The sequence below is a fragment of the Chenopodium quinoa genome, unplaced genomic scaffold (genome assembly GCF_001683475.1).
Source record: "Chenopodium quinoa cultivar QQ74 unplaced genomic scaffold, ASM168347v1, whole genome shotgun sequence".
NCBI lineage: Eukaryota > Viridiplantae > Streptophyta > Magnoliopsida > Caryophyllales > Amaranthaceae > Chenopodium > Chenopodium quinoa.
Window position 1 is genome coordinate 1,949,358 of NW_018742980.1, and position 13,583 is coordinate 1,962,940.

Genomic DNA, 13,583 nt, shown 5'->3' on the forward strand with positions numbered 1-13,583 from the left:
TCGGAACCACGAAAGGAGGATCGGGGATGATGTATGGTACGAAGTGAGTCATAGAGTCACATTCGCCTGTATTGGCCTCTACTCGATTCTTATAGCAAAAAGTATTTCCTGCGATCTCAAAAGCACACAAACAAAGATTCAATTTGCTACAAACTAAATTAGGCTAAATTGGTTGAATATTAATGCACACATAATTCTAAAATTTTGGTGACCACTTCAATTAATAACAAGATTAAAAAGGAACCTAAACTGGTCGTCCAAATTATTTTATTAGTCGTGATTTTCAATTACATATTCCTTTTAACATGCAATATGATAATCAACAAAATAATAGAATAAACATTAATATTGGAAGCAATTTAACCATAATATCGTTAATCAAATAATCAAAAATATAACAATAAACCTAAACATGATACTAGTAATATAAACAAAATAAGTAATTAAATTAATTAATCACTCACATTACGCGTGCTCCTTTAAATTGCTACATCATAAATAAATTGTTAGTAACTTCAATAAAAATAGAAATTAAATTGAAAGAATTAAATTAAAAAGTTAGAAAAATTGATTTCACCCTCGGGATTATACCTTCACTCCTTAGTAAAAAAGGTAGAACCTTCGGATCTTGTTTTGGTCTTTGAATTACTTGTATATGATTAGAAATTGTATGTCAAAACTTTACGTCTAAGCCTTTTGGGAAATGTGGGAGGAAATATAGTTCTCGGGATTTCAAAATCGCCTCCTAAAAATTAGAAAAGATGGTGGTATTTGAAGGCTTAGAAACGAGTGAAGATAGAATTTTAAGAAAACATAGAATTTAAGAAATGCGTCACGCGGGTCAGCAGTTTTGTAGTTTTTTTATCATAACTTTTGAGCCATAAGTTGGAATAATATAAATAATATACCATTGGAAAAGATCTGGAAGTCTACTTTCTTACCCAATTAGAATCAGATTGATATCTTTTGTAGAAAAAAGATATGGCCGAAATAGTGGGACGAAGTCAGTTTTTTATAGTTTGATATTTTGATCATATTTTTTTTCGTTATAACTCGGAATTGGGATTTTGATATATCATTGGAAAGCTTATTTCAAGATCTATCCAACCATTTAAAATTTAGATAAAAATTATGATGCACGAAAATCAGACTTGCTCGATTTTGGGCTGCAATTATGAAAAGAGGAAATTGGGTTAAAGTTTATGGATTTTGGGCTAAAAAAAGGGGTTTGGGTTGATGAAATAGCTAAAATGGCTTAAAAAATAATAGTGGGCTAGAACAAAAGGTCTATTCAAGTAATTCTTAGATCCATCACGCAAACCAGACCAATTTAGGCAATGAAGGTTATTTCTTCATCAGGCTTTGGTCGAGGAGACATTTTTAGGTGTCTACAGTGTCACGCTCTGTTTGGTCCATGCGTCTAGCGTAACTTTTACCCTAAACAATGCACACCCCTAATGTTTACACAACTTCCTCCGTAATTCAAGTACCCGAAGGATGGAATTGCTACAAGAACTGCTCAGATCTCAAAGGTTGGTTTGTGTTTGAAGTGTTTAGGGTTTCAATCTTTTTTCATATCTAGCATATGGGGACTTAAGAGAGTACATATAGTAGTCAAGAAAAGGTAACAAATTAACATTTTCCCCTCCTATCCGCACGGATGAGCACTATTTCTCGCTCGCTTGCGACAGCACATAAGCATGTCACTCTCTCGTCTACGAGCTATATAGCTCGGCCTTGCCGCAACCATGTGTGCAACTGAACTGTCGCTTGCTCACTTGTGAGCTATAGCTCAATCTTGCCGCAACAATGCGAGCATCGAGCTATCGTTACTCCCTTAGGAGTTATAGCTCGCTCTTGCTGCGCTAACTTCGATTAAGGGAGGAGCTATTGCTCACTCAATTGCTCATGAGAAAAGCTTTTGATTTGCATTATATTACCACCAATACAACTCCTACAGATACTACGACTCTCTAAAATGACTAATTTCAAAGACAAGATCAAGGAAACAATTTTCTCCTAGATAGATACTATGACTCTCTGAAAGGATTTTTTGTTAAGGAGTTAAACCAAGCAATTATAACCTTGAGGATTTTAATTTTAAGCTATTGTTGCAAGACATTATGAAGGAGTATTGTGGTGATTCTTTTGAGTAATATGTCTGGAAATGCCCCTTGATCCCTAAGGAGCGTGGGGAAAGGACTAAATGAGGGAGCAAATAATTTAAAGGAATATGGTAAAAAAAAGTGCATAGTAGTCATAGTTTCAAAAAAAAAAAGGCATAGTAGTCCTGATACTAATCAACATAAAGGAGAGCATTGATGAAGAGAAAATAAAAAGACGGGAAAAGGAAGAGAAAAATGTTACTCCCTCCGTTTTGTATAATCGCAATACTTTATTTTTTTACATCCGTTTTATAATAGTTGCAACACTTCCTATTTTAGTAAGGACCCACTACTATTTTATTATTTCTCTCTCCCACTTAACCCACTTGTATAAATATTTAATTATTTCTCTCTCTTACAAATCCCACTTATACTACTTTTTTTTATTATTTCTCTTTTCTATTAACAATAAAATATATACCCACTTACTATACTTTATATTATAAAATTCACCCTATGATCTCTACCTTATAAATTTCCTATTACTTTGTGCAAGACCTAGTGTTGTAATTAATACGAAACGGAGGGAGTACAAAAGTTTAACGCTAGGAATTTTGTTCAAACTAACAGTTTTAAATGGAAGGGGGCAGATTTGGACATGGGCCAAGTCGGGCCTTGGCAAAAAAAAGCTGGCTCATTTGGACCAAAGCTTCGGGCTAAATCTGTACTCCAACCTGCTATTTTAGGGAAAATATGAGGATTTTTAGACTATTTCTAGGTCGGGCCAAATTTATATCTTAAAGTTAAATTTTAATTGTCCAAAACCAGAACAATGAAATAAAATTGGGATGGGTTAGCCTAAGCCCGAAATTCGGACAAAAAATTATGAGCAAATTTCAAGTCGAGCTAGTCGCCCATGTTGCTTATGATCAGTCTAACTCTAATCATCTTAACTTGACAAATTTGAACCTTGTAACCTTTAGGATACTGGTCTGGTTTACCAACTGAGTCAATTATTCTTAGGTTTTAAATTTATGACATGATATGTCATGTATTTGTACTTTCACCAAACAATTGATCCATCTAATACCTTGTACGAAGTATATTTCTTTTTGTTATTAATACTTGTATATTGCTTGTTAGTGAGGGAAAAATTGTAGTGTGGTAAGAGATTGTTTTATTACAACACTTAAATTACTTACGTGCACAATTTTTATTTAATGTTGAACTTATATAACACCTTTACCCCATAAACGTAGTTATGAACGTAAAATACTACACAATACAATAATTTTACCGAACAAATTCATCAAATAATTATTATGGAGTATAACTTGTTCACCAAATAATTTGACGTGACAAACGTACTTGCTTATTCTATAATTTACATAAACAATTGTGAGACACGTTGAAATGCAAATTAAATGACGAGCTAGAAGATTATAATTAATAAAATAAACAACCATATATTCTGGTTTTGTAGAATATAGCCGTCATATAGTTAATCACAAAGCACTTCATAAAATTATAAAGTTAGATAATTGGTCACTTTTTAATCTACTCTAACTATCAAAAGTTTCTTTCCTTCAATGTGCAAAAAGTGAAAAGCAATTAGTAAAATCTTAATTAATAAAATATTTCCTTCAAAATTAGGAGATTAGTATCAAAATCAAAAGACAGTATGACTTAGACATCTTACTAAACTAAAAACTCAACAATAATCTGGTGATTTTAATGGTTTGTTTGGTCGGAAGTTTCAATCTATACAGTTTATATAACTTGCATATGTTTTCTTGTAATCACCTAATTTAATTAATAAAAGTCTACTTAATCTTTCTCCTGAAGTAACCAACTTAAAGGTTTATGCTACTTAGTTATATCATTATATAAACCACTTCATTTTCTCTCATTTTCATTACTCATTCAATACAAAAAAACCTCTTACAAACAAAGTTAATTGACTGCCTAGGCAACAATCTTTTTGACAAATAAAAAAAAAAAAAAAAAAAAAAAAAAAAAAAAAAGAAACGATATGGGGTTTATTTGCTCTTTTCATTCATCAGCTTGTTTATACACTATACTATTCCTATTAGTGTGTGCATCCTGGCTTGGCCCTCAACTTGCTCTTGCTAAGCATCGAGGCATAACTAGACGTTACAAGTTTGAGGTACGTACCTAGGTTTCTTTGTCGTGTTTCTTTTCTCTTAGGGTACTTGGATAAGGAACACGTCCTTTTATTTTAATATTTATATTCGACTAATGAGGTTATCTATATATACAATGCTTAATATGTTTTATAACAAAGCTTAATGAAAAAATTAAGTAAAATTTATTACTAATAAGATAGAGATTTTTCAAGGGCGCCATGAAGATTATAAGAATTTTCACTATGGTTTTGCTTGAATTTTTATATTGATGCATTTTTTTTTTCTTCTTATAGGTAAGGATGCAAAATGTGACAAGGCTATGCCAAACAAAGAGCATAGTAACTATAAACGGACAATTCCCTGGGCCTAGAATTATTGCAAGGGAAGGTGACAGCCTTGAAATTAAGGTTGTTAATCATGTCAAATACAACGTTACTATTCATTGGTAAGTAGTTAAAAGAAATATAATCTCGAAACTTATATAAATCTCGTATCAGATTGGATGAATAATGAATATAATTAAAAATTTGTGAAAATAGGCATGGAATTCGACAGCTAAGGAGCGGATGGGCTGATGGTCCAGCATACATCACACAATGCCCAATTCAACCTGGACAAAGCTATGTTTACAAGTACACAATCAAAGGACAAAGAGGAACCTTATTTTGGCATGCTCACATTTCATGGCTTAGGGCTACCCTTTATGGTCCTCTTGTCATTTTACCAAAACGTGGCGTTCCATATCCATTTCCTCACCCCTTTAAGGAAGTTCCCATCGTTTTCGGTAAGTTTTCGTATACTACAAAGAAAGTAACAAAAATGAATTATTAACTCCAAATTTCTTGAGAGTCCATTACAATAAGACCATAATCATAGATAACATGGTCTTTTTTGTAAACTTTTACAAAAAAGTTCTGATTATTACTCATGGATCTTAATTTTTTTTTTACAAATCAAAACTTATTTATCTGATTAATGATTTTTTATGTAAAACTAATGTATTTTAAATCATAAAACAGGGGAATGGTGGAAAGCAGACACAGAGGCAGTGATAAACCAAGCAATGAAAACAGGATCAGCCCCTAATCTTTCAGATGCCTTTACCATCAATGGTCTTCCTGGTCCCTTATACAGTTGCTCAGTTAAAGGTAACATATAATCTAGACTATACATATAACTAATTGCTATGACTTTCTAGCAGTCCCTCACATCTAATCAATCGCGCTACTAAACACTGCTGTAGATACATTCAAGCTCAAGGTGAAGCCAGGCAAGACTTACCTTCTTCGCCTTGTCAATGCTGCACTCAACAACGAGCTCTTTTTTAGCATCGCCAACCATACACTCACAGTTGTCGAAGCAGATGCCATTTATACCAAGCCCTTTAAGGCCAACACCATCCTGATCACCCCTGGACAAACTACAAATGTCTTACTTAGAGCGAAAAGGCATCATCCTAATGCCTTGTTCCTTATGGCAGCCCGGCCTTATGCCACTGGACCTGCAACTTTTGACAATACAACTACCGCCGCCATCCTTGAGTATGCTCATCATGATCCTTCTCGTAAGCCTAAAGCCACTAAACTTCCTCTAATCAAACCTAAGCTTCCATTCTTCAATGACACATCATTTGCAGCGAAATTTACAAACAAATTGAGAAGTCTTGCAAACTCTAAGTTCCCAGCAAATGTTCCGAAAAAGATTGACAGACATTTCTTCTTCACTGTTGGCCTTGGATTACTCCCCTGCTCTAAGAACCAAAACTGCTCAGGGCCTAACAACACCATGGTAGGCGCGGCAATCAACAACATCTCTTTTGTACAACCTAAGACTGCTTTACTTCAGGCTCATTTCTTAAGACAGTCAAATGGGGTGTATACCTCTAATTTCCCAACAAAGCCACCCACTCGATTTAATTACACCGGTACTCCTCCAACCAATATTATGCTAAACAAAGGGACTAGATTGATGTCCTTACCATACAATACAAATGTCGAGCTACTGTTGCAGGACACCAGCATTATTGGGGCTGAGAGTCACCCTCTTCACCTACATGGCTTCAACTTCTTCGTCGTTGGTCAAGGATTTGGCAACTTTGATTCCAAGAAAGATCCTGCAAAGTTTAATCTCGTTGATCCTATTGAAAGAAATACAGTTGGTGTACCTTCTGGTGGTTGGGTTGCTATCAGATTTCGGGCAGATAATCCAGGTAAATAAAATAAATACTTTAAAAATGTTCCATAAACCTATAAATACTAGTAGCATGATTTTTATGTACTCGTACAAAATATATCTATTTTTAAAATGTATACTGACTTATGATTGCAAATAGGGGTGTGGTTTATGCATTGTCACTTGGAAGTACACACGAGTTGGGGATTGAAGATGGCATGGATTGTTCAAGATGGAAAGAAGAAGCACCAAAAATTGCCACCTCCACCAGCTGATCTTCCAAAATGTTGAACATTAATTGTCTAGTTTCTTTTAAAGTTTTTGTAGGCCAAAAAAAATAGTAGTAGTTTCATTTTGTTATTTCCTCATTTGATTGCATTCTTTTAATGCCTAAAAGCACCACAATTATGAATTTACAGTACTACTCCGTAGTAAAGATCATTGTAAATTTCATGTTCTTTTTTAATAGAAATTTCGTGTATTATTATAGATAAATTAGATTACACTTTACAGTGTGAATGTGTGATAAGATTCAAACATACAATTAGTGCATATTTCGTTAATCCTATGTTTCGATTAGCATATATACTAAGGAAGTTAAGAAAACTTTATGGCTCACTAGGGTGGCTAACGTTCAGCACGGCGCGCCATATCTAGCTATGTTTGGAGAGTCCTTTTCAGTAATCGGCAACACTTATGAGGGAAAATATTTTAAAGGGTATAAATGTCAACACACTTTTATTAAGAGTTTTTTTTTTTTTTAAGAGTTTAAAAAAAGGGCAATTAAGATTAATGAGAAAAAATATTTTAAAGGAATAAATGTTCGCACACTTTTATTAAGAGTTTTTTTTTAAAAAAAAAAAAAAGGGCAATTAACATTAATGATGAAAATTAAGTAAATAAAAAACTATTGTTAGATCATTAAATCACACAAGGAAAAGATTAGATGTAATTAACATGATATTAATAGTGGCGTGCAGGTAAACAAACATTTTAAAAATATAATTATTCTCGCACTATTTATAAGTGTTTTTTCATTCTTTTAAAAAGGTAGGGATTAGGTTTAAACTCCAAAAAGTAATTGTTGAAATTAGTACGTTAGTTGAAGTGGACTCTTGTCTCAATAATTCACATAGCTCAACCTCAGTTTCACATACCCATGTTTCATGTTTGTTGATTAACTTTAATTTGATTATACTTTTTACGGTTTTAGCTATAAATAAAAATTAAAGTCATAGGCGAAGTATTGTTGGAATTGTATTATGCATATTTTCAAAATATAATTTAATTTTTTTTATTAATTAATATATACAAAAGTTGAGTTAAGTACACAAATAAACCCTATCTTCTTCAATTTTTCACTTTTTAGATACTCTCTTCTTTTTTTTTCACTGTTTGGGTACTCATTTCTATTTCTCGGTCAAATAAATTAAATGGACCATAAGAAGATAGTCCCTTTGGTTAAAGAAGATATATAGGGTGTTGGGTTAAATTTAATTATGTCAAGTATATAGGTACTCAAATTGAAGCAAATTACTTCCAAATGTTTTTCATTTGCTGACTCATCATACATGATTCCACTTTTCTTTTATTTCTTAATCTCTCTCATGGCAACTCTCACTCATCTTTTCTTTCTTCATTTTCTCCACTTATTACTCAATAAATATATGTATGAGGTTAATAACCATGCCCTGTATTTATTGGATAACGCCCGTATTTTTATATAAATTACCTTAATTAATCCCTTTTAAAATTACTCTTCAACCTTTCTCTCTCTTACCTTTGTTTTTACTTTCTCTCTCTTCACCACAATTCAACTACCATTTATTAAACCACCACCACCACCAAGCAAATCACAACAATTCCAACACCACCTATCAAACCATCACCAAGCAAACCACCACCACCACCAGCCGGCTAATGTAAAGCACCAAGCAAACCAACACCACCACCTTTCTCTCTCTTCACCCTTTTCACCTACCTTTCTCTTTCACCCAAATTCAACCCCCAAAATCAACCACCACCACCGGTTAACACCAAATTCAACCCCCAATCTTGGCGTCGACGCTACAAGGGAGGCGCATTTGTCGGGAAATCGCAAAGACAAGGCAGTCGTCACCGGCGAGCAGGTGAGTCGACTTTTTTTTTTCCGTCGATTTTGAGGAACGCTTGGAGATCTGGAATCTCCAGGCTACGAACGCCCGGAAGTTTCGGATCTCCGGGGGTGAACGCCCGGAAGTTTCGGATCTCCGGGGGTTCATTCGAAAATCCCAGGCGAACCACATTGGCTCATACTTATTTTAGTATATGCAAATATGCTTCTTCAGAAATTGCAGTGAGCTAATTTTTAGTCTTAATATGACAGAATCTCAGAAAGAAAAAAGTGGCTGATGGCTGAATTTAAGAAGTTCGTGCTGTGCAGTGTGCTGTCGGAGAAAGCAAAGTGTTTTAGATGCTCCAGGGTTTTCCACTGTTGTAGTTAGACGCTTGCTGCTTCTCTTTGTTGGAGATTGCTTCTGCTTTGCTGATTATTGCTGCTTCAATTATACTGTATTCTTATTGACTATTTGTATTTATTTTTTTTCATTTTTTTGGATGAAAACTTGAAAATTGTAAATTTACAAGCTACTAATGAAAATATCTAAGTTTTATGTGTATATATGTACTATGTTTGTTGATCAAATTGGGTGAAAAAATGCAAAATATAATATATTAGCCACTATAGTATTTGTGGCAAACAAGCTTATTGGCCACGATAAAATTTGTCGCAACAATGCTTATTAGCCACGGTAGAATTTGTGGCAAATAATTTGTTAGTCCGATGCACAAGGTAATCTCCTTTGCAAATGTAAAAGATGTGGTCAAACATATAATGCTGAAAGTTGGCAAGGAACTGGTAATCTGAAACGCCACATTAAGAAATGTAAAAAAAGGTCCTTTAAAGATGTAGGTTAGATGATTATAGATTCTAGCAGTTCTGGTTCAAGGATGAATAGGCTTCCTGCTATTGATTATAATGTTTTTTTGTGAGATGTTGTCTATTGCTGTTGTGAAACATGATTTGCCTTTTCAGTTTGCTGAATATAGTGTTATTAGGAAGTGTTTTAGTTACATAAATCCTGAAGTTAAACTTGTGTCTCGAAATACTTTGAAAGCTGATATTCTTAAAATGTTTAAGAGGGAAAAGGAGAAATTTAAAGAGGAGTTGAGTGTAGTTCGTGGTAGGATTTCTCTTAAATCTGATTGTTGGACTTCAATTACTACAGATGATTACGTCTTTGACTGCCCATTTTGTTGACAATCAATGGATTTTGCAAAAAAGAATTCTGAATTTTCGTTTTTTGCCTCCGCCTCACACCGGTGTCCATATGTCTGACCATGGTTATGATTTGCTTAAAGATTGGGGTATCCAAAAGAAAATCATGTGTATTACTCTTGATATTGCTTCATCTAATGATGTGTTTGTCGATGTAATTAAAAATGAACTTGATTTGATATGTGGGGGTGATTATTTCCATGTAAGGTGTTGTGCACATATTCTGAATTTGATTGTACAAGATGGTTTAAAAGAGATAAATGAGGTTGTTATTAAGGTGAAAGAAACTGTGAAGTATGGTAAAGGATCTCAGTCTAGGAGGCAGCGTTTTTTGACTTGTGTGGCACATGTAGAACTTGATTCAAGTAGGGGTTTGAGGCAAGATGTTCCTACTCGATGGAATTCAACCTATTTGATGTTAGAAAATGTTATGTACTACAAAAAGGCTTTTCTTCATTTCCAAAAAGTTGATGCAAATTATATTCCTTGTCCAACTAATGAGGAGTGGGGGAGAATAGAGAAGATATTCAGATTTTTGAAGGTCTTTTTTGATGTGACAAATGTTTTTTTCGGGTACAAATTATCCTACCGCTAATGTATACTTCCCAAATGTTTTGAAAATCCGTTTACTCTTGAAAGAGGAACTTGAAAGTTCTGATAACTTCATGCATAAGATGGCAGCAAGGATGCATGAAAAGTTTGCTAAATATTGGACTAATTTTAGCATAATTATGGTTGTGGCTGTGGTTTTAGACCCTCGATTTAAGTATGAGTTTGTAGAGTGGGCTTTTAAGAAGCTATATGGGGAAATAGAGGGTACTAATGAGTTGGTTAAGTTCAATGAACGGTTGGATTATCTGTATGGTGCTTATGTGACCGAGTTTTCTACAACATCACCATCATCTAGGCGTCGTTCTTCTCCTACACAGCCTAATGGAGGGCATGTTGATGTCGCCTCAGATTCTTTTATGATGGTAACACACTAAAACTTCACTTTTTGTTTAATAATATGCTTTTTAAATTCTGTTTTTGTATGCTTAATTGCTTATCTCTTTTTTTTTTTTTTGTACATCTTTTAAGACTTTGATAACTTCTCTTCTAGCAAGTCAAATGTTGCTACTAAATCTGACCTTGAAATGTATTTGGAAGAGCCTTTGATTCCTGGTGCAACAAACATAAACATCCTACATCATTGGAAAACAAATGCTGAGGTATCCAATAATTCTTTCAAAGATGGCAAGGGACATCCTTGCAATTCCTATTTCAACAGTAGCTTCAGAATCTGCCTTCAGTATTGGTGGTCGAGTTTTGGACTGTTATAGAAGCTCGTTGAAACCAGCCATTGCAGAAGCTATCATTTGCCTTAGAGATTGGACTTTTGGTGAAGGTATGAAAAATAGTTTATATATTAATAATTACATTTATTTGTTTTTTTTTGGACTATGTTATTTATGCTTTAAGGCTGCTATTAATTTTTTATATATTCTTTTGGTTGTAGCTAAATGGATCCGCAACTAGAAGATCTTTGTGGAAAAATTATGTCGATGAAAGTGAATGATGAAGCTGCCGATACACCAAGTCCTCCGGAGAGCGCACCTCAAAGTCCAGCAGCTGCCATGGGGAGTCAAACCTGATTTGTAGTGTTTATTTCTTCTAAATTAGTTGCTGTTGGAACTCTTATGAAGTATTTTGGACATGTTTGAGTTTTTCCTAGCTTAAACCTTTATTTCCCAACTATGTGGAACAATTGGAACTTTGGAAGTATTTTGGAACTCTTGGAACTTTTTATTACTGTATGATATTATAAACTATGCAGCAGCACTTGTGGCTTTGAATTTGCATTTTATATTTTTATGTTGTTGAATGTTACAGGTTTATTTTTAAAAATTACAGGTTTATTTAAAAAGAATACAAGTTAAACAAATTACAGGGATATTTAAAAAAAAAAGTCAAGACAGGTTGGGTTCGAGTCGACCCGTTTAAAACCGGGATTTGTTAAACATCGCCCACAAATTACTACATAAAGCCCACAAAATTCACTTGGTTTCCCAAAATTGCCCTTGACCTTAAAAAAAAAACACTCACACTCTCATCACTCACACTCTCATTGCTCATCTTCTTTCAACCTCTCTAAAAAAATTTTTCAAAATAACGGCAATGTCGAGGCGGCAAGGCAAGGAAGTGGCGGCGGCGGCGGAGGGAAGGATGTCCCAAGGAGGAAAGGTATATTTTGTTTAAAAAAAAACAAAAAAAAAAGGGGGAAAACCGTCGTGAACGCGGTGGGGCGCCCTGGCTGGACGCCCAGCTAGCGGTGGTGGCGCCAGATGCAGACGCCGCCACCAGTTGGCTGGCGCCTGGGCTGGACGCCACCGCCACGGTTGTGGCGTTTATTCTAGGCGTCGCAGCCGTGGCTGTGGCGTCCAACCCAGGCGCCAGCCAACTGGTGGCGGCGTCTGCATCTGGCGCCACCACCGCCGGCTGGGCGTCCAGCCAAGGCGCCCCCCCCATTTTTTTTTTTTTTTTTTTTTTAATTTTTTTAAAAAATTGTTTTTAATTTTTTTTTTTGTAATATAATTTTGAATTGTTTTTATATTTTGTTGTTTATTTTTATAAATTTTTTCAATTTCGTTGTATTTTTTCTACGTTTATATTTTGTTTACAATTATTTGTATGTTTTTAGTTTATTTGATTTGCGATGATGATTATTTATCGTATAAATTTTTGTATGTTTATATATTTTAAAATTTTGTGTAGGGTCGTCATGGTGGGGGGAAGAATATAGAGCTTCTTAGTAGAAGTTATTCAGTGGAGAGGTCGGGGCATAGACATGTCAGATCCCGTGGTATTTCGGCCTCAGTTCGTAGAGAACGGATCCACCGTCGGGATGAGGATGACGATGACGATGATGATGCTGAGGAGGGTGACCAGGAGGAGGAGCAGGAGGAGGGCGCAGATGAGGATGAGGATGTGGACGATGGCAGTGGACCGTATGATGATTACGGTCCATTCAGTCAGAGGGTTGAGGACATGTACGAGACGCATATGGTGGAGGTGCGTAAGGGTAGGGGTGGTAGGTTTGTTAGTAGATCTGGCACATCATCTGCGTCCACTGTATCTGGGGCAAGCAGGAAACGGTCGAGGGCGGGTAATGATTCTTGGGTTGTTAGGAGTGAGGTGCCCGGTGGGCCTGTTGACGGGAGTGTGATTCCTACCTTTCTAGGACACATAGCTGCCCGTATTTGGGAGGACCAGGAGAGGCCTTCAGTTACGGGGTTGTTGAAATGTCATACCCAGGAAAAGACTTGTAGTTTTTTGCGTACATGGGCTGAGGCCTGGCCGGCGGAGAGCGAGATGTTCGAGCGACTGGAGGGCACTGGGGTGAAGCACGTTCCTGCCACCATGCACGATAAGATTGACAGTACGCTGATCACGGCTTTCATTGAGCGATGGCAGCCGGATACAAACTCTTTTCACCTTCCGTTCGGTGAGATGACGATCATGTTACATGACGTCGAGGCCATTCTGGGGATTCGTGTTGAGGGTAAACGACTTTGTGCTGTGGCTGATGCGGATCAGGCAGATTCGCTGGCGGAGTTGTTGGCGGTGGACAGGGCTGCACTGTACACCGAGGCGCTAGGTGTTTGGGAACACGGAGGTGTGAAGATCGCATCCGTGTTGCAGCGGTGTTTGTACCCGAGTGCACGTAGGACGCCCGACGCACAGCTGAGTGCTTATGTTTTTCTACTCCTCGGATGTACCTTGTTTCCGGATAAGAGCGGCGGAAACAAGCTCAGGCCACGCGACATCGTAGAGGCGTGTGACCCCGACAGTGTAGGCCAGTTT

The 13,583-nt window shown here is 36.0% G+C and overlaps 1 protein-coding gene across 1 annotated transcript; it reads left to right on the forward strand.

Annotated features, from left to right (window-relative positions):
* Positions 1 to 3,931: 3,931 nt before the first annotated feature.
* Positions 3,932 to 6,987, forward strand: LOC110729374 (laccase-17-like). Its single transcript, XM_021909108.1, has 6 exons — positions 3,932 to 4,272; positions 4,546 to 4,697; positions 4,792 to 5,036; positions 5,272 to 5,400; positions 5,496 to 6,461; positions 6,585 to 6,987. The coding sequence occupies exons 1-6, from the start codon at positions 4,138 to 4,140 to the stop codon at positions 6,713 to 6,715; spliced, it is 1,758 nt and encodes a 585-aa protein (XP_021764800.1). The 5' UTR covers positions 3,932 to 4,137; the 3' UTR covers positions 6,716 to 6,987.
* The last annotated feature ends 6,596 nt before the right edge of the window (positions 6,988 to 13,583 follow it).

Bases quoted from the DNA above. Each gene is read 5' to 3' on its own strand.
- LOC110729374 (XM_021909108.1), top strand. From the start codon at position 4,138: ATGGGGTTTATTTGCTCTTTTCATTCATCAGCTTGTTTATACACTATA. The intron at 4,273-4,545 runs GTACGTACCTAG...TTCTTCTTATAG, and splicing joins CTAGACGTTACAAGTTTGAG to GTAAGGATGCAAAATGTGAC. The intron at 6,462-6,584 runs GTAAATAAAATA...GATTGCAAATAG, and splicing joins ATTTCGGGCAGATAATCCAG to GGGTGTGGTTTATGCATTGT.